This window comes from Nelusetta ayraudi, unplaced genomic scaffold, assembly GCF_046127955.1.
Source record: "Nelusetta ayraudi isolate G7.1 ecotype Tasmania unplaced genomic scaffold, CSIRO-AGI_Nayr_v1 ptg000011l, whole genome shotgun sequence".
Lineage (NCBI taxonomy): Eukaryota > Metazoa > Chordata > Actinopteri > Tetraodontiformes > Monacanthidae > Nelusetta > Nelusetta ayraudi.
In genome coordinates, this window is record NW_027466061.1 from 10,965,044 (window position 1) to 10,982,992 (window position 17,949).

The 17,949-nt window shown below is 46.7% G+C and overlaps 2 protein-coding genes across 2 annotated transcripts; one reads left to right on the top strand and one right to left on the bottom strand.

Moving 5' to 3' along the window:
- Positions 1–832: 832 nt before the first annotated feature.
- On the bottom strand, positions 833–4,925 carry kcnmb3 (potassium calcium-activated channel subfamily M regulatory beta subunit 3). The gene is made up of 4 exons (XM_076019796.1): positions 4,634–4,925; positions 2,683–2,892; positions 1,773–1,944; positions 833–1,243 (listed from the first exon to the last, which is right to left on the bottom strand). Exons 1-4 carry the CDS (start codon positions 4,717–4,719, stop codon positions 833–835), a joined length of 879 nt encoding a protein of 292 aa, XP_075875911.1. The 5' UTR covers positions 4,720–4,925.
- Positions 4,926–7,006: 2,081 nt separating this feature from the next.
- Positions 7,007–17,595, top strand: mfsd8l2 (major facilitator superfamily domain containing 8-like 2). Its single transcript, XM_076020832.1, has 11 exons — positions 7,007–7,607; positions 7,897–8,082; positions 8,711–8,773; positions 8,876–8,995; positions 9,195–9,274; positions 9,710–9,995; positions 13,065–13,138; positions 14,716–14,929; positions 15,888–16,010; positions 16,103–16,233; positions 16,844–17,595. Exons 1-11 carry the CDS (start codon positions 7,532–7,534, stop codon positions 16,922–16,924), a joined length of 1,434 nt encoding a protein of 477 aa, XP_075876947.1. The 5' UTR covers positions 7,007–7,531; the 3' UTR covers positions 16,925–17,595.
- The last annotated feature ends 354 nt before the right edge of the window (positions 17,596–17,949 follow it).

Sequence of the window (17,949 nt, forward strand, 5' to 3'; positions counted from 1 at the left end):
ATATTTTATTACCTCATTCTGTGACATGTCACAAGACCCAAGCTCAGAATCTCTGGTTTCACAATGCAGCAAACCTCTCATTATTAATCCTGATGGACTTGCATCTGTGTTTCTGAGACTTCTCTCTGTTTCTTATCTTGACTTTGCAGTTTTCAAAGGAGACTTGAAGCACCAACCTCCCAGACCGCTGTCAGCTGTCCGTCACCCTGAGCTATCCGCCCTGATGGGGTCACTCTATCAGTGTCAGGTAGTGCCGTTCAAATTTGAAGAGGGTTGGTGAAATGGTTTTTTCATCATCTGTTGGAGCTGGAATTGAAGATCCTTGACATTCTCAGGCATGGATGTGATGTTTTTGGAATTTGCCTCCCTCTGCTCTAGTTTTCATTTCCTTCTCATCTCTGGACCAACATCTACCAACAAGCCCAGAAACAAACCGTCCGTCTCTTTGTGTGCACTTTGAGTCATCTTCAGTCAGAGCGTGCATGCAGCACCTGGAGCCCACACATCACGATGCGCTGCCTTGTTTCACTTGACAGAGAAAAGGCTCTCAGACGGGAGGCGGTGCCTGTCATTCTCTTCAAAGAGGCGGCTCTTTGAACTGCTTCAATGACAACTATTGTTAGCTTGCCCTTTTTCTAATGAAACCTGACTACGTGTGTGTGTTGTGCATCAACATCTGGCTGCTAACAGTCCTTTAGCATACCAAAATGCTCAGTTCTGCGTCAAACAGCCTTGGTTCCCTGTTTTTTTTTCTTCTTCTTCTTCTTTTTTTTAACAACTGCATTTTATTTTTATTCTTTGCACATTGCAGGAGGAGTAAGAGAGCGGTCGGTCAGGATGGAGCCGGGGTGTTGCGCCTCGGGAGGGTCCCGTCCAGTTTCCCCCTGACGTGCGTCGATGTGAGCCGGCCCCCCACGGTGCCGCCGTCGCTGCTGCTGCTGCCGCTGCTGCTGCTGCCGCTGCTGCTGCACATCTCGGCGGAGAGATGGGCCAAGTGCTGCGTCAGCTTGACGAGGGCCACCAGCAGAGCGCCGCCGCCCAGCATCAGACACGGCCACACCAGCGCCAACAGAGCGTCCTTATAGGCGTACTTCCTGTTCAATATGGCATCCCCGGGGTGCCGCGCGCCGTCCGCCAGGCATAATGAGGAGGTCTCCAGCTGAGCATCCAAGCTGTTCCTCACTTCTTCCACCTCCTTCTGAAGCTCGGCCCAGTCCATACGACACTTTGGCAAGTAGAAGCACTGCGAGAGGTGGACACAGATAGGATTCAGGAGTATTATTATTATTATTATTATTATTATTATTATTATTACAAAGTGTGCCACTTGTTAGAGTTGGCAGCGCTGATTGCAATCAGCGACACGAGGTGAGGCTGCGAGTGTCTTTTCATCTCCCACTTTTTTATCTTTAACAGAAAGAAAACCTGCTCCAACCTCTCATTAAGCACTGACACTTTGAAAAAACAAAACACTTTCCCCAGCTCCTCTTTGCGGCATGAGAGCATCCCATAATAACGTCTGCCGGCTGATTCACAAGGGTGCAGTCATCAGAGTGCTGCTAGTTTCCATTATGTCAGCTCCCTTTTTGTGTGTCCTGCTTAGGTGGCTGATATGGAAATTAGGATCGCCACAAGTCCTGAGAAAGAAAATTAAAAAGCCAACAGCAATTTTGGCAATTCCACCCCAAAATAAGTCCAGCTTTTTTTTTTTCCTCTCTCTCCTCTGGTGGAGATCCGTGGCGCCTTTGAGATGAAGCCCCTGAAATCCTCACCTCCAGCGCGTGCAGCACCGGCTCCTCGTCAAAGTGGAGGAAAGCCGTCTGATTGGAGGCTGTGAGGTTAACCTGCGCCCTCAGGCAGGGCACCGTGCTCACACCTCTGCAGTCCACCCACTCCGCCAGTATCTCCGTCCTCAGCAGCGTGCAGCCGGCTTCCTCCCAGTTACTGGAGTAGAGAAAAACAAGTGCAGTGTGTGTGTGTGTGTGTGTGTGTGTGTGTGTGTGTGTGTGTGTGTGTGTGTGTGTGTGTGTGTGTGTGTGTGTGTGTGTGTAGCAGAGCCAGGGTCTCGCAACCCCTGCAGCTCCGCGACGCAAGTAAACACACCCACACGCTGCAGAGGCAATAATTGCTCCTTCTTATTATCTGGCTGCGAGGAGTGAGCGCTCTTCTTATTTTTAGTTTAGGTTTTTTTCCCGCTGTTGCCCTTGTGAAGCACATTTCTGCTCGGAGACGAGAAGAAGAAACAGATGAAATGCTTTGCGCACGGCTCTGTGTGTGTGTGCGTGTGGTGCAGGTCGGGGAGAGAATAAGATGTTAATTGACTTTGGTTTGTCAGTGATTTAATGAATTACTTACTGTTTTAGTCCATTAGATTCAAAGTAAACCGGATTCCTCCCTGGGTTAATTCATTAATTTATACTCGGTTGGAGACGTGAAGGCACGAGGCAGATGGTGCCAGGTTGCCAGCCTAAGTGGATCAACAGTCGGAATTCATTTTCCCAGAGAGATTTTGTGTTTCGCTGGCAGGAAGAAAAAACAGCCACGGCGGTGGGTGGGGGTAGGGGGGTGGCGGATGGTATTCCAAGGAGCGCTCACTGACGGCGTCATTCTCCTGAGGGGGGATCCACAACTTGCTTCGCACGGATTGAAACCCCCGTCACTCTGACTTGGCGCCCTGCCTACCTGCTGAGGTAGGGCCGGACCGCCGTGACGCCCACCAGGAAGAACATGAGCATGGAGAAAGCCATCATGGTGAAGCCCAGCAGGATGGCTCTGTCTTCGCCCACGCTGGGCACCAGTGTCTGGGCTCGGGCCCGCTGCCCTCCGCGCTCGTCCCAGCCTCGGCTCCACTCCAGCTCCCGAGCCGCCGGCGTGCTGCCATGCACCAGCTCCCTGTGTCTCTCACACACGAGCGTGGACAGGAAAAAGACACGCACACAGGCGACATGAATGCTCTGCAGTCGCTATTTTGAAATTTCAAAGCTCGAGCACACGGGACAATAATCTGTGTTAAACTTGTTTATATGTTTGATCCCAGATTCAAGCGGAGCAGAATGACGTGAGTAATCATCCTGCCAAAATGTTAGAGCTCAGGAAACATCACTTTTAGCTTTCTGTTTACAGCCTCCTGCTAAAAGTAGATAGGTAGGTAGGTAGATACTTTATTCATCCCCTCAGGGAAATTCTCTGTATCCCATAGCTCACAGTATACATAATACGTACACCATAAAAAGACAGATAATACACACAACCATAAAAAAAGACAGCCATTCAATCAATGAAAGAATAACAGGGTGAGCCTGATGGTGTGAAAAGTGCATAGTATTAAAAAAATAAAAGTCCATACCAATTAATAATTGATGAATTGATGAACAAAGAAAGACACTAACAATCAAAAACACAGAGAGCTACAAGACGTGCTGCCAGTCATTGCGCCGCAGACTACCCTGAAAGTACAACAAAATAGGTGACACTTCATTTAGCCTTGTCATATCTTTGTGGATTCATGTACAGTATCTTTTTTTTAAACTATGTTTTAATATATGTATGTATTTGATATGCATAATGTATTTCTGACTCTGATGTTTGGCCAGGATTCTGTTTTTGGGGAAACAAGACACGCACACACACTAATAATAACCTTAACCCTAACCCTAGGACAGTAGGAACAAGGTGATATAGGTTTATTTTTAATATTAACATTGGTGGAGATCTGCAGCCCCAAAGTCATAGGAATGGTCACAGGCCAACATTTATTAAATACTAACAACTACAGTTACAATTAGAATATAATGAAAACTGTCATGGAGCAATTTCAGAATGTCATTCATTAAGTGTGAGCTATGAACTCAACCTCTGGCCACCCCAAGGAAACATTTCCGGCCCTGTGGGCGGGCGGAGCTAACGCTTGGCCAGGGGGTGTCGGCTGTAACTGTTGAGATGTCACAAATGGCTGATTTCTTAGCACACAGTTCCAGAACAGCGGAGCAAACAACTAAATTAAAGGTGCACTTCTCTCATTTGTGGGACTTCACTGGTAGGCTGCAGACACAGATCATTGTTAGAAAACACTCGTGAAGTGAGTAAAGTTTACGAAGAGTAGGAAAAGCTTCCCGTCATGTGGAGCCTTTTCTGTTTTGTTTGCTGTTGTTTTTGTTGGGACCTAAATACTTTTCCAACAACAGCTACAAGGATGAGAAAAAACCTTTTGGTGGCGCCAGAGGAAATATCACACCAAGTCCCAGCATTATTCCGATTAAGCGGCGCAAATTAAACCCTTTCCAGACAAACCGGCAAAAATAGGAAAGTTGGAACTAAAGCCTCCAAAGATCACAATATCCTTCACTGGACTGCACAGCGGTTTTTTTCCCACACCAGAGCAACGGAAAAACACTCTGCTGAAAAGGAAATTAGACCGGCTGTAATTTGATGAAAAAGTAAAAGGGTTCCCTTTTAACCTGCATGTTTGATTTGCAGATGCGCTTTATTAACCGAGGCGTCCAGAGAGTGTAAACCTGCACGCTGATAAATGTGGAGGAAGTGCAGATCTTAAACGCTCGGCCTGGGTCAATACTTTTGGTTTTCCTCCTTAATGACCTCCCACTAGCGCTGCCGCTCGATGCTCTCGCCTTACCGCGCCTGCCGCCTGCGAGCTCCCTGCAGGTTGATGTTAATGGGGATGCTGAATGACCTCCGCGGAGACGACGAGTGGAGCAGCATCCTGGCGCAGCCACCTGTAAGTCCTGTGTGTCCACCTGCCGAGCTGCTCTCTGGGATCTAAAAGTCAGATGTCTTAGTGTTTTTTTTGTTGTTGCAGCCTGTCAGCTGCTGATGAGGCTCCGATGCAGCACGGTGGCCGACTGAGAGGACCAGATTGTGGATTTCGGCCACCAGGGACCAACCTGTTGTTTACCCAGGCTCAAAGAAAGTTGAGTGCTGCGACACCTTTCCACCCTAGTGTGTGTGTGTGTGTGTGTGTGTGTGTGTGCATGTGTGTCTATAGAAACCAGCTCAGGAGAGTTTGCTAGGATACTGAACCTGCTCAGTGGGCCCGAGTGGCTCACTGGGTGGCTGCACAAATGCCCTCCTCCTCTCAGTTACTCACAGTTCACACCACAATACAAGGAGGCTGAGACTTCACGCCTGAGATCTCCTTCGTCCGTCTTGCCACGCTCCAGCCAAAAGCGTTTTTAGCCAGTCTGTAACTATTGAGAGTCCTGTTTGTCTTGATGACAACAGCAGGGAGGCTGTAACCTACTGGTTACAAAGAAAGTAGAACAAAATCCTCCAAGAAAGATGTAGAAGAAATACATGAAGTGACTTCCTGTCACTAGTTAGATTGGGTCAAATCAGATTAGCGTGGATGATGCAACAGTGGTTGTCTATTCAGAAGTGAACACAAAAGATTTAATGTTTGAAAATTGAAAACAATATGGAAATGTGTATGTCATCACGTTCATCTGTTAGTCCCTGTTTTCATACCTGATCTCACTTTAATTTGTTGCTGCCTAGACATCAGATTACACAGGAACTAAAAGTAGTTTTGATGAACAACAACAACAACAACAACAACAACTTCTGTTGTCCTTGAAAAAGCAACCTATGAATTCATGAAATGTTTCTTTTTTCTCTGTCCTCGCATGAGTAAAAATCATGACTAAAACATTGTGCATGAACATTGTTCCTCCGTTGCTCTCTGCAGCGTGCACGCTTTAGATAAGTGTGCACAGACACAAGCATGCGCACACAGGCGAACGCATTAATTCCAGAAACCTTCTGAAAAACAGACCAAAAATAATGATGTTTTTTTCTTTCTCTTTTTTTAACCATACCGTGGTAAAATGTTAGCCTTCTAACATTGACCCTCTTGCTCTGGGTCCAACTGCTGGAAGGATCATAATGTGGAAGTAAGATGGAAAAGGACGGGATTTGCGAGAAATGACAACAGGTTGCTCAATTTGCACTCAAGTTGCAGAGATTGGTTAAAATTGGCCACTCAATTCACAGCGATTGGTTGAATTTGCAGCAATAATTACAATAAACAGTGATGGACAAACGACCACCACCATACAAGTGGACATACTTTTTGTATCAATACCATTTGTAGTATTAATAGTAGCAATAGAAAAAAGTTGTTTTTTTCTTTGATTGTGTAAAGCGCTTCAAGATGTTTTGGCCTTGGACATGATTTAGTGCTTTGCAAGTAAAGGTTGATTGGTTGCTACTACTACTACTACAACAATTGTTTCTACTTCATTGTTTCTTGGAGATTTGAGTTGAGCCCTTCATTGTAGCTTATGGGTGCACCGTTTCTGTATACCATAATAATTTCAGTGATGCCAACATACGACGCATGACCTTGATAATGTTCTTAGAGGTGACCAAAATAAACCAGAAAACAAAAACCTCTCTAAAAACATCCGTTACCCAATCACCTTGTAAGCCTTTAATGCATTGGCCTCCTCTCTCAAAATATTGTACATGGGTTCTCTTGCAGATGGACACTTCAAATCCATCTGGTGTATTTGGGTTTGCGTCAGGTTTGGTGAGACAGAAACCACTGATACGGACAAAGACAATATCAAGAGCAAACTTCAAAGAACTGAGTAGGATGCTTCATTGCGCTGTGAACGTGTGTTGGGATATGAGCTCCTAAGTGAGTTTATTAAGGGACAATCGAAAGCCCTTGTATTATTCATGTGTTGCTGGGCAGGGGGAAGGGAAAACGCATGGAGGTAACTAACTGGGTGACAGTAGTGTTTAATATAACCCGCCCCGGGCCAGCAACACTCGCTACTTGGAAACAGAGCCAAGCACTCGATACAGCTGACAGCCTTGTAATACCTGCACTTATTCAGCGCTCAGTGCTAGTTTTTTTTTTTTAATGATTATTTCACTCTCAACCCCTTACCAACGTCCAGGCATTGGGTTTGGAATTTAATCTAGATTTCGTTTTTCTTTTTAAAAAAAAAAAAAAAAAAAAAAAAATCAGATTTATTCTATTACCTGCCTGTCCCTGTTATGGTGGATGATGCATCGCATGTGTAGCCAGCCAAAGTGAGTCTTTAATTCTGGGCAAAAGTTATTTTTGCCTTTCGCAAGTGTACTTGAGCAAGGCTGTCACGGGAGAGCACGCCGCCTTTGATGAGAACCGAAGAAAATAAGATTAAAAATGTATAGCTCAGCAGGCTTCAGCCAGCCTGGTAACCTGAGACATCGCCTTGGCTATGTGGACGAGACCCGTGCAGAATTACACACCGACTGCAGCAAACTGCAAACATTTGAAAGCTGCAACCATTTCTGGCCGCCTGCATTCCTGGTCCGAGCCAGGCCGGGCCCCTCTGAGCAGCCGTCTCCGTCAAGGCCTGACCTTGTACAGCAGCAAGATAAATTTCCCTGATCATCCAGGCCAGCGCTTGTAATTGGACTCACAGTGTCTCTTGTTATCTGATTATGCCGCCGCAGCATTTCTGAGCAAGGCGCGCACAGGCAGAGGTCGGTTTATAAAAGAGGCAGCCAGCCTCTGAGCCCGATGGATAATCACCAGAAAAGGAAGCTCACTTTCTTCACCATCGGACTGATATTTATTCTGAGCGGCGTCGAGTACGGTAAGTTCATTACGACAGCTTTTTTGGACTTGAAAACAGGAGATAATGATCTCATTAGAGCGGAATCTGTCTGACATTTGGGCTGCGAGCTCACATCTCGGCGGATGCGACATCAGATGGAGCTGAAAAATATTTTTCTGTGGGTAAACAAGGCTTGTCATTTCTGCAGATACACACACACACACACACACACACACACACACACACACACACACACACACACACACACGCAAGCAAGCAGATAACCATCCCCCTCTCCTCCCGCCTCATTCCCCCACGCCGCCCTCAGCTGTTATCCTGCCCACAATATGGAGGTACCTTCAGATCCTGGAGGCGCCGCCGTACTTCCTGGGTCTCGGCCTGTCGGCCTTCAGCCTGAGCGGCCTGCTGACGGGCCCGCTCTTTGGCATGTGGTCGGACCGGAGCGGAACTACAAAGACCATCGTGCTTTTCTCCAACCTCTTTGAGATCGTCGGTGAGTGAAGTCCGTCTCGTGGTGCTCAAAAAGGGGGAGAACAGATGTGTTCATTATCAGGCGCAGGCTGCTAACTAAGCTGACTCTGAAATGGCAAATTGGAAAAGAAAATTCAGGTTTTAGGTCATTCATCGAACCTTCTCAAACCTTCTGTGCCGTGCAAACGCAACTCTGAGCAGTTTCCAGGAGAGGAGTTGGCCAAACACCTGTGATTGCAGCGCTGAGCTCATCAAGGTTCTGCTGCCTTCAGGTTATTAAGCCTCCAAGCTGCCACGCTCAAAGCAAACATGATGAGTTCTCAGAATTACACCAAAACGTCTAAAATCAACTTCCTGTCAATGTGGCAGCCATTAAAACAAATGTTATCTTTCATCTTTGATCTCGTGCCGTCCCCAGCAGCCACGCTGAGGTGAAATTGTGGCACCAGCAGGTAGATGAATACATTTCCTGCTCCGCTGAGTGCAGCATCTCCAGTCACTAGCACTGGAACTTTGATTCCTTGACTTTGGCTGAAGGATGCTTTAAATAAGGCCCATTTTTTTTAAATGCATGAATGACAAGGACTTTAGGTCTGTCTGGAATTCAAGTTTGCACCCTAAATTGTGTTTGATTCTGTTTTTGTGTTCAGGCAACTTCATGTATTTTGTCGGCTATTCAAAGTGGTTGTTGTTGGGCAGTCGGCTCGTAGCAGGTGACATACACAAACACATGCACACGCACACAAATGCATGCCAGAACACATCGCCCAAGCCGCGTAACAGCATCGACGTGCCGTTTTCTTTTCCCCTCTCAGGTGTTGGTGCAGGAGCTGGTTCCTCCATCTTTGGCTTCCTGACACGGTGCACTCGGCCAGAAGAGCGCGCTGGGATCTTTGCAGCCATCATGGCGTGCAGACAAGCCGGCCTTCTTGTCGGTAAGTCCCAGGAGTGTCACCGTCACAATGTCAGACCGTGGAAAAGATTGTCTGATACTTGACGTTCGCCTCCAAACGAGAAATGAGAAAAACTTAAGTGATGTGAAGGCGTCTGTCTTTTCTTGTTCTCAGATTTTTCATTTATATATATAGATTCCCTGCTCATCTTTCATGCTGTACCCCCTCCCTGTCTCTCCAGGGCCGGCGTTCAACCTGTTCCTGCGCCTGTGCGATTTCAAACTGGGGCCGTTTGTTGTGAACAAGTACACATCTCCTGGGGTAAGAGCATTCAGACAATCAGTAATCCGAGGGTATCCACGTCCTCGTGAATACTGATCTTCAGAAATAGCCACTCTGCATTCTGCACTCCTCCCCGACTCCCATGTATGTTTCTCTGCTGGCCCTTTGTTCTCTGAGGAAGAACACAGATCACCTGCAGAGACGCTTGGGCCCGTAACTACCTGCATCCATCCAAATAAAGCACCTGTGTGGTTTATGCGAGATGAGAAAGCAAAAACTGCCTCTGCCTCCGTCAGTTTTTCTGCATAATTTGACACGGCACATCTCACTTTACCTCTCAGTGTCTGACTTTCCCCTTTATTGTTCCTCCCTCACATCGTATTATTCATCTCCTCTGATGCTTTTCGCTGCTATTTGCCGCTCCCCTGAAGTTGCTTTTTTCTTTACTCTGCCTTTTTGCCATTAAATTTTCAGATCTTCATGTGCCTGCTGTGGATGCTGCTCCAGTTCGTGGTCCTGGCGATGTACTGGGACGTGCCTCCCATCGCCTCAGCGGGGGCCGAGGAGGTGATGCTGGAGATGAAACGAGAGCGTGGCGGCGGCGGCGAGGAGGAAGAGGAGGGGGTGCCGCTCATGGGGTCTGACGAGGAGCCGGTCAACACCTACAGCGCTGTCAGCTGCAGCCGTACGGCTGAAGAGCTGCCCGACTGCGGTTCTTCGGCAGAGCCAAACGTCTTCAGGAACTTCAGCATCAGCAGAGGTGAGCTGCAGCTTCACCGCCACACACAGGAGCTGTGACTCACTGCAACACATATTTGAGTACGGAGCTTGTCAGCTAGCTAATGTTAGCCACATTGTTTCTCAAAGATATCTACCAAGCAATCTGAACTTCCAATTCATTGACTCTGCCACAGAGTTGAGTAAAGCAGCTGTTTGGGATGTTTTTATAAGAGGCTGATAAGTAATCAGAAGCCAGGATGAATTAGGTGCTAATATTAAACGCACCTGGTGGCTAAATTTGCATGCTGATTGATCTCAGTTCTGGAAATTCCAGTGGTTAAGTTTGGGGCAAGGCAGATAGGCTAAACTTCAGAGGTGAATCCAGAGAGATGATTGTCAGCGCTGCTCTGTTCCAAAAAGGGGTCGAGGTCATGAGGTGTCACCACGGAAGCTTGTGTTTCCTCTCGTCAGATTCATTGATTTTGTGGCGCACGCGGGCACGTGCATGTGTGCGCGCGTGTACACACACATTCATACATACATCCGCTTTGATCTTCCAGGTCTCTCTGAGGAATTGTGTGTGACTGCTGTATTGATTGGTTCCGCGCGCGTGTCTGGTTCATGTCACATGCATGTATGTGTACGTCGTCCAATTGGATTAGTGTCATGCTTTACACTGGTTGTGTGCAGTCGCTGCAGATGAGATTTCCTGTACATTGTTATCCCTGTTTGTGTGTTTGTGTGTGTCAAGACTGAGTATTGATTCTCTCACTCTTTGCGCATGGTGCAAAGGGATGGATGGCAGACTTCCCTTTTTTATTGACTGGCTCGCTGTGGTTGACTTGGGGATGAAATGGAGACGGAATTGGTAATGTGGCCAGCACTCCCCTCATTGATCCCTTTTAGTTTTTAAAGAAAGTCCACAACACCAGGAACTTGGGGCCAAGAGTGAAAAAAAACCCCCAAAAACTAGAGGATACAGCTCTCGCTTGTACACACACACACACACACACACACACGCACGCACTCATGCACACATGCACGCACTCATGCACATACGTATGCACTCATGCACACGCGCACACTGTGTGTGGCACTGTCTGGAATTCTGAATTATTGATCCGGCCCGAGTTTTTATGTATGAATGAGGAATATCTCGGAAATCGGGCTGATCTTTTGCTGTCTTTCAAGTCTCTTCTTTTGAGGTTTTGGCTCCACAAACAAGCCAACGGAACTGTGAGCTGGATGAGAGGATCGATGCCTCTCTCACATGTGGAAGTTAGATAAAAAGCCACAGCCAGCAGCTGGTTACCTCAACGCCACAGACACAGTTTGGTTTGTTAAGGGTGAATATAAGCTCACTTTCATTCAAAGTGGTGTTTAGGGATGGTTCTCTAATCAACACGGCGGCATTAAGTGCGGTGACCAAACACGTGCACCATGCCCAATACGCATATGTATGACGTAATGTTTCCTGCCTGCTGTGTTTCTGTGAATTGTGCGGCTGCGATATTGATGCCACCCACTTTACGCCGGGAGACTAATTATGCAAAGACTGTCGATGTGCTTATGAAACCTACTCCTTGGTTCCTGGTAGCTGCTGAAGCCTGCAGCTCTTTTCAGCTTAATCACTATGGCGGCATTATAAGCATCGTTAAATGTAACCTTGCAAGGTGCCTGGAGTGTTTGGAATTCAAGTCTGAATCCAGAACCAGAATGAGTGAGGGGATGGTTCTGAGCTACATCCAGCTTTTTGTTGTGACCAAAACTGGTTCTGATGGTGGCGAGATTCTGGATCATCTAATCAGTCAAGCTAAGGAAGCTTTCCTCTGGTCAAACCGTGGACTGCGGACAAAGATGGACACAGCTTCCGTTTTAAAAAATCAGGCCAACTGCTAAGTGCCAAAAACCTGCATTCTCATGTTGGGCCAGCGGGGACCGCCAAAATGGTTCCAAAACGGAAAGGAAGTCAATTTTTGTTATCTAAAGTAAAAAAAAAGGGGGGCCCAATGTCCATTTCAGCCATTTTTGGTATAATTTTGAGTGTAATTGGCGATAAAGTTGTGGGCGTGGCTAGTTTATTAGCCAAGCGTAGTCGGCTTACCAGCAAGTGGGCTTAACGTACTGCTACCTCAAGATGCCACTGACTGGGAAACCAACCTCTAGGCTACAAAACTTGTTCAGAACCATTGGATGACGTCATGACGGCTCCGCCCATGGTTACATACAGTCAATGGGTCACGCTATGGTGAGGCATCTCAGCTCGCCAACAGGGTGGCGATGCACAAGAAGTGTTGTACTTCTTGATGATGATACCAAACTGACTGAGCGCCATTAAACAATTCGTTTAAAGGTCCAGTCCGATATTTTGGCTCGATTGTTGGTGTATAATTCATAAGGTGAGTTTCAAAAGGTTATTTTCAATATGTCGTTTGTCTGAGATTGTGAGATTGTGAACCAATATTGGGTAAAAAAAAAGGCTGAAATTAAACTTTCTCGACTTGGCATTTGTATGTTTTGGTGTTAAGGTTATACAAAATAAATAAATAAATAAATAAATATCCATGGCTCCTTGAAGGCCAAACGCTGATGGCAGCTCACCTGCACCTAACGCGATGATTATAGAAGAGGCTCTACTGTTTGGGCTGTGGCAGAAATAAATTCTTATAAATGGCTGTGGAGCGCTGAATTGGGAGAACTGGATGGTGACGGATCACACGCTGTACCGTAAAGCCATTGCTGTGGCCATCTGGCACATTTGTCCAAATTTAGCAGCGAGCCCAGATCATTGTTCCTTTCCGTCCAAGTCCATAAGGGAGATTTGGGTCCAGAAAAAGCTGAAATTGAAATTTTTTTGGATGGGAGCAATTCATTTTTCTTTTCTTTTCTTTTTTTTTAAGTGTCCGCTGGCGTGTTTGAAACCACAAACTGACAAAGAAAGGCTTTTGTTTTGTCAAGAAGAGCAGGAAAGCAGGTCTTGAAACATCCAAGCTTCTTTATTCCGACATAATGTGCCGGTGGAAACCTGTAATTCACTCTTGCCACTGGCGTGTCTTTCTGTGCGACTCTCCCCTCTGCCTTCTTCTTGCATGTCTGTTCCTGACGACAGAGTTCCTGAGAGAGGAGGTGGTGGTGCTGCTCACCGCTCAGTTCATCACTCTCTTCAATCAGACGGCGCTGGAGGTGAGGGCAGCCACCGTTGAGATCCATCAGCGGGGGTCTCTGTGCATTATCCACACCACTTTTTTCTCTTTTTTTGGGTCACACCGCATCAGTCAACGGCCTTCACTGTCGGAAATAATCAACCGCTGTTTTTAAAAAGCTCCGAAGGCGAGAGTCGATAATAACGAGCGGACATCATGGTTTCCACCGTTGGAGGCTGTGATAAACGAGGAGGAGGGTCCTCGGTCCTCTCATTAACCTGCCACGGCCCACCTGGAACATAAAATCAGACTAATGCCCCTTTTTCCACTGGCCAGAAAAATCCTGCTAACATTTGACTTTCGAGGGCAGTGGGAAAGGGACATGTTAAACAACACAGCAGTTGAAGTCTGTTTTATCTGGCTCTGCCTCCAGTGTGAATGTGCAGAATTGTATTGTTGCAATACTAAAAAAAAAGGGCTCAGTATCACGGAATCATGTGAAAGTTTCATGTTGTTGCATGAAGCTATTGCGTTATTTTGTCATAGTGAAAGGCTCATTATCACGTAATTACATGAAAAGTTTCACTTTTTATATGTGATCATTTCCGACATTATGTCATGATAATGAATCAAAATTAAATCGAACAAGGCAAGCATAGACACTGTCCTAGACCGTCTTTTAATACGTCCAACTGAACTGGCGTGTGTCCCACTGAGCTCCTGCAACTTTGCCATGGCTCAAAATGTGGATTTGCCACTGTCAAGACTCAATCTTCTTACGGTACAAACCCATGCATTTCAAAATCCTGGTCAAAGTCCAGATACTGATATCAATGTCACCTACAGTGTCAATAAGTTCAGAGTCTCAACGTGTCTCAAACCCAAGCTTAAAGTACAGTTTAATCCAATTGTGCAAATCCTTTCGTTTTGAATCGTTATCACGAAATAAAGTGAAAATTATCAAGTAAAAATTTGAAACTCTCACAAAATAACGTGATAGTTTAATGTCAAAACGTGAAAATTAGCACGTGGCGGTTTCATGTGATTAAGTTTATATAGTATAGCAACACGGCAGCAATTCGCTTCTGCAGTGCGGAACACACACTGCTTGTGTTTTTTCAGATGCAATCCCTCAAAGCTGAGACATTTAGGATTTTTGAATGCCAATCTTGGCTAAAATGAATATTTATTGCTGAAAACTTTTTGTTTGTCTTGAATTTTTTTGTTTTTTATCTTGTGATATTTTGTTGCTGTGTTTATTCACTTCTACATCATTGTTTTGGGCTGGGTGGTTGTTTTGGAATTTAATATTAATTTTTACAGCACTGTGTTCCATGTTGAATGTACTGTATAATACACATTTAATATTTTAATATCATGAACATTAGTCATTAATTTTAAGCCATAATTTGGTGACAAAACAATATAAGCAACAAAAAAAGGAGCCACTTGGGAGGCAGAAGAGTCGGTTCTTTTTAGCGAACCGAGCCAAAAGAAAACAAACTGGTTCTCTGAGAGCCGCAATTCCCATCACTATCTAGAGGCAACTCGATTGCGCCTCAGATTTTTTTGGATTGTCTCACCCATCTTTGTAAAGATGCTCTCCCTCTACACCAGACCATGGTCACCCCTATGACGCAGCGCTTCTTCGGCTTCGGCGAGCTGGCCAACAGCCTGATGTACAGCCTGTGCGGCGTGGAGGTCATCCTGGGCTTCTTCCTGGTGCGCTGGCTGAGCGGGAAGGTGGCGGACCGAGTGGTGCTGGCGACGGGGCTCCTCATCTGCTCCGTGGCCTGCGTCTGGTGCCTGGCCTTCCTCTGCCACCCTCGAGGTGCTGAGCCGTCGGTGGGAGGGAAGAGTAAATGTCTGCAAACACGATGCACGAGCTTAGAGAGAGAGAGAGAGAGAGAGAGAGAGAGAAGGAGAGAGAGAGAGAGAGAGAGAGAGAGAGAGAGAGAGAGAGAGAGAGAGAGAGGGGGCTCAGTTATCTGGTGCCAGATCCTGTGCGATGCGACAGCCGCAGACCGCAGGGCGGCCACGCAGGCTGACGTCCTGCGAGTGTCGGATGTGCTCTGCGAGGGATCTCGCTCGGGCAAACGCTGGATGCTCCGCGTCTGTTGCTGCTCGTCACTTTTATTGCCGTGATTACGAGTGACAGGTGCTGGAGCCGGGGGAGTGCCTGAGTACATATAAAGGGATTACAGTAATCTAATTACACAAAAATGCTATTTGTTAAGGCAGATCCAACATCGGTTTGCTATTTGTTACAGCTGGAGCCGCCGGAACAAAAAGGGGCAGAAACCTTTTTTGGAGGCCAGAACGCTCGTCTGGGGGCCTGTTTTTTTTCTTTCTTTCTTTCTTTCTTTTTTTAATATAAGCAAACAGAAAAGATGTTGGAATGTTTAAGTCGTCATATCTCTTATACGATTATCGTCTCTGAGCCTGTGCAGCGAGCGCCATCCAACCGTTTTTGTTTTTTTTTCCACTCAGCGGGCACAAATTCTCGGAACGATGTACACGATGACGAGCGGCAGAGAACAAAAAAGAAGCGGCTGCCAGCTTGGCAGTGGTTTCCCTCTCTGCCTCCGCTGCTGCCAAACCGTTTGTGGGAGGATCCTCAAAAAAACCGAGAAGAAAAAAAGAATCCCACAAAGGATCAAACAATAGATCCACATCGCACTCTTGTTCATTCGTTCGATGCGGCAATGAGCGTTAGATTGCGGTTTGCAGGGATTGAAAAGGATTGATGCTCCTTCCTTTGACGTTTCCCATCCCTCCATACCTGCCAGGGGGCTACAGGTGGGAGCTGACGGCCTTCGTCATCGGGGTGTTCCTGCAGCTGCTGGGGCTCCCCTTCGTGGCTGTGTCCCAGGTGTCGCTCTTCTCCAAAGTCACGGCGGAGAAAACGCAAGGTCGGCAAGTGCAATGCAATGAGAGAAAAAGAAAACAAAAACAAAAAAAAACAACCCAGAAGCTCGATTGCATTTGTGAACTGTGCCGATAGGGTTCAGCCAAGGTGTGAGACGCTCCGTCGGAGGCCTGGCCACCATTCTGGGTCCTCTGTGGGCTGGAGGCCTGACCAATAATCTGTACATCATGCTGGGCGTGATGCTTGCTCTCCTCATCATGATCACAGTGAGTAGACCGCCGGCGTCTCTGGGCTTTCACAGCCGCACACTGACACAAGATTGGTGGCCTGATTAATTGGAATTCAATATTTTCTACCCTCCCCCGTGCCAAGTGTGATATGAGGAGATTGATGCCGCTGTCTTGCTTCTTTATAAATATGGATCTGGAATCCAGCAGCTGCCTGCTGCCCCCCCCAGAGCATTACAATTTACTGTTGTAGGGAATATTTAAAGATACAGACACTAATTTCACATTTGCAGGATACATATTGAGCAATACCCAAAAAGCAAGATTTGGAAAGTTGCAGGTGAAAATTCAACAAATTCCTGTTTCTCTAACATGAGTCCACTGAGTTCTTTACCCTCACAAAACATGTGGAACAACACTCATATTCATTTTGCAGGAGGGCTATTTGTGCTGTTTTCCTCATACTGGTAGCTTTATGGATCATTCTATTCTGACGCTGCTCTTGAGAGGCCAAGAACACAAAGATCTGAAATCTTATAATTCAGATTTGTGCTGAAGAGGGCATTTCCCTTTTTACTCGCCAATGCAAACCTGAAGCTGCAGGCGCTCTCTGCTCACCCCTCTGCTCTGCTCTGGTCCGTCCCCGCAGGTGATGACAGCGCTGTCCTACCAGCGTCTCGCCGAGCCCAGGGCGCCGTGCTGCGTTCACAGCTCTGACAGCGGAGGATAGAGCTGCGGCCGGTCTGAAGAGCGGCCAAAAAAAAAAGAGGACGGACGGAGGGAGGGAGCGGCCTGCACTTCTGAAGGCAATCAATACCGGCTTACTGCAGAAAGAGGGAGAGAGGGAGGGAGGGAGAGAGAGACACAGGGTGTGTGTGTGAGAGAGAGAAAGAGAGAGAGAGGCCCGGTGGGTGTGAGGATGTCCAAAACACATGGCGCACCCCAAAGAAGTGCCACACTTTGCAGCTCTAACTGTCCTCGTCTCGCGCTAGTCTGCACTATCTCCCCTGCCATCAGATTTAATTAGAGTTCAGCCTTCAACGCCGCCAGACTGTTAATTGTATTTTACACAAGGGGGCACCATTGCTCTCGTATTCACTGTACAGAGGGGGTAATTGAAGATGAAAGACATTATTTTTAAACTGAACTATTTTTATTCCCAGGTGTTGATGAAAAGATAAAAAGAGTCCCCCCCCCCCACCCCCTCCTCTCTCTCTCAGTGACCCGCGTTCCAAATTTTTCCTTTTTTCCTCCCCACAAGTCTTTGTTCCTACGTGGAAAATTAAATAATATTTTTAAAAAATTGTCTGGCTGGAAATGGAACAGTGACATACTGTGTGCCGGAGAGGAGTTGTCAGCATTTCAGAGGATTGAAGACAAAGGTCGGAGGAGGAGGAGGAGGAGGAGGAGGAGGAGGAGGAGGAGGAGGAGGATGAGGAAGAGACGCTCTGACGCCTCTACTTTTGTGGTTTTGGCGGCAAAACGTCTTTTCGGAACTGAAAACTGGGATGTGACAATCAAGACTTTCATCTCAAACTGTTCCTCTCTATCCACTGAATTAAAACTAACCTTAAACCAAGTTGTTAATTAATGCTCCCCCACCCCCACACATTTTACTATAGGGGAGGATTTAAAGTTTAATTAGCCATATTCATAATTTAAAAAGACGACAAGGTGAGACTTGTGTATAGTCAGCCGTTCTCACAGCGCCCTCTAGGATGTGTGTGTGTGTGTGTGTGTGTGTGTGTGTGTGTG

What these genes read in the sequence shown, in the direction of transcription:
- kcnmb3 (XM_076019796.1), bottom strand. Translation starts at nt 4,719, where the DNA reads ATGCTGCTCCACTCGTCGTCTCCGCGGAGGTCATTCAGCATCCCCATT. An exon ending in GCTCGCAGGCGGCAGGCGCG is followed by an intron (nt 2,893 to 4,633) that starts GTAAGGCGAGAG and finishes TGAGAGACACAG; the next exon opens with GGAGCTGGTGCATGGCAGCA. An exon ending in GTCCGGCCCTACCTCAGCAG is followed by an intron (nt 1,945 to 2,682) that starts GTAGGCAGGGCG and finishes TCTCTACTCCAG; the next exon opens with TAACTGGGAGGAAGCCGGCT.
- mfsd8l2 (XM_076020832.1), top strand. Translation starts at nt 7,532, where the DNA reads ATGGATAATCACCAGAAAAGGAAGCTCACTTTCTTCACCATCGGACTG. An exon ending in TCAATCAGACGGCGCTGGAG is followed by an intron (nt 13,139 to 14,715) that starts GTGAGGGCAGCC and finishes CCTCTACACCAG; the next exon opens with ACCATGGTCACCCCTATGAC. An exon ending in CACGGCGGAGAAAACGCAAG is followed by an intron (nt 16,011 to 16,102) that starts GTCGGCAAGTGC and finishes CTGTGCCGATAG; the next exon opens with GGTTCAGCCAAGGTGTGAGA.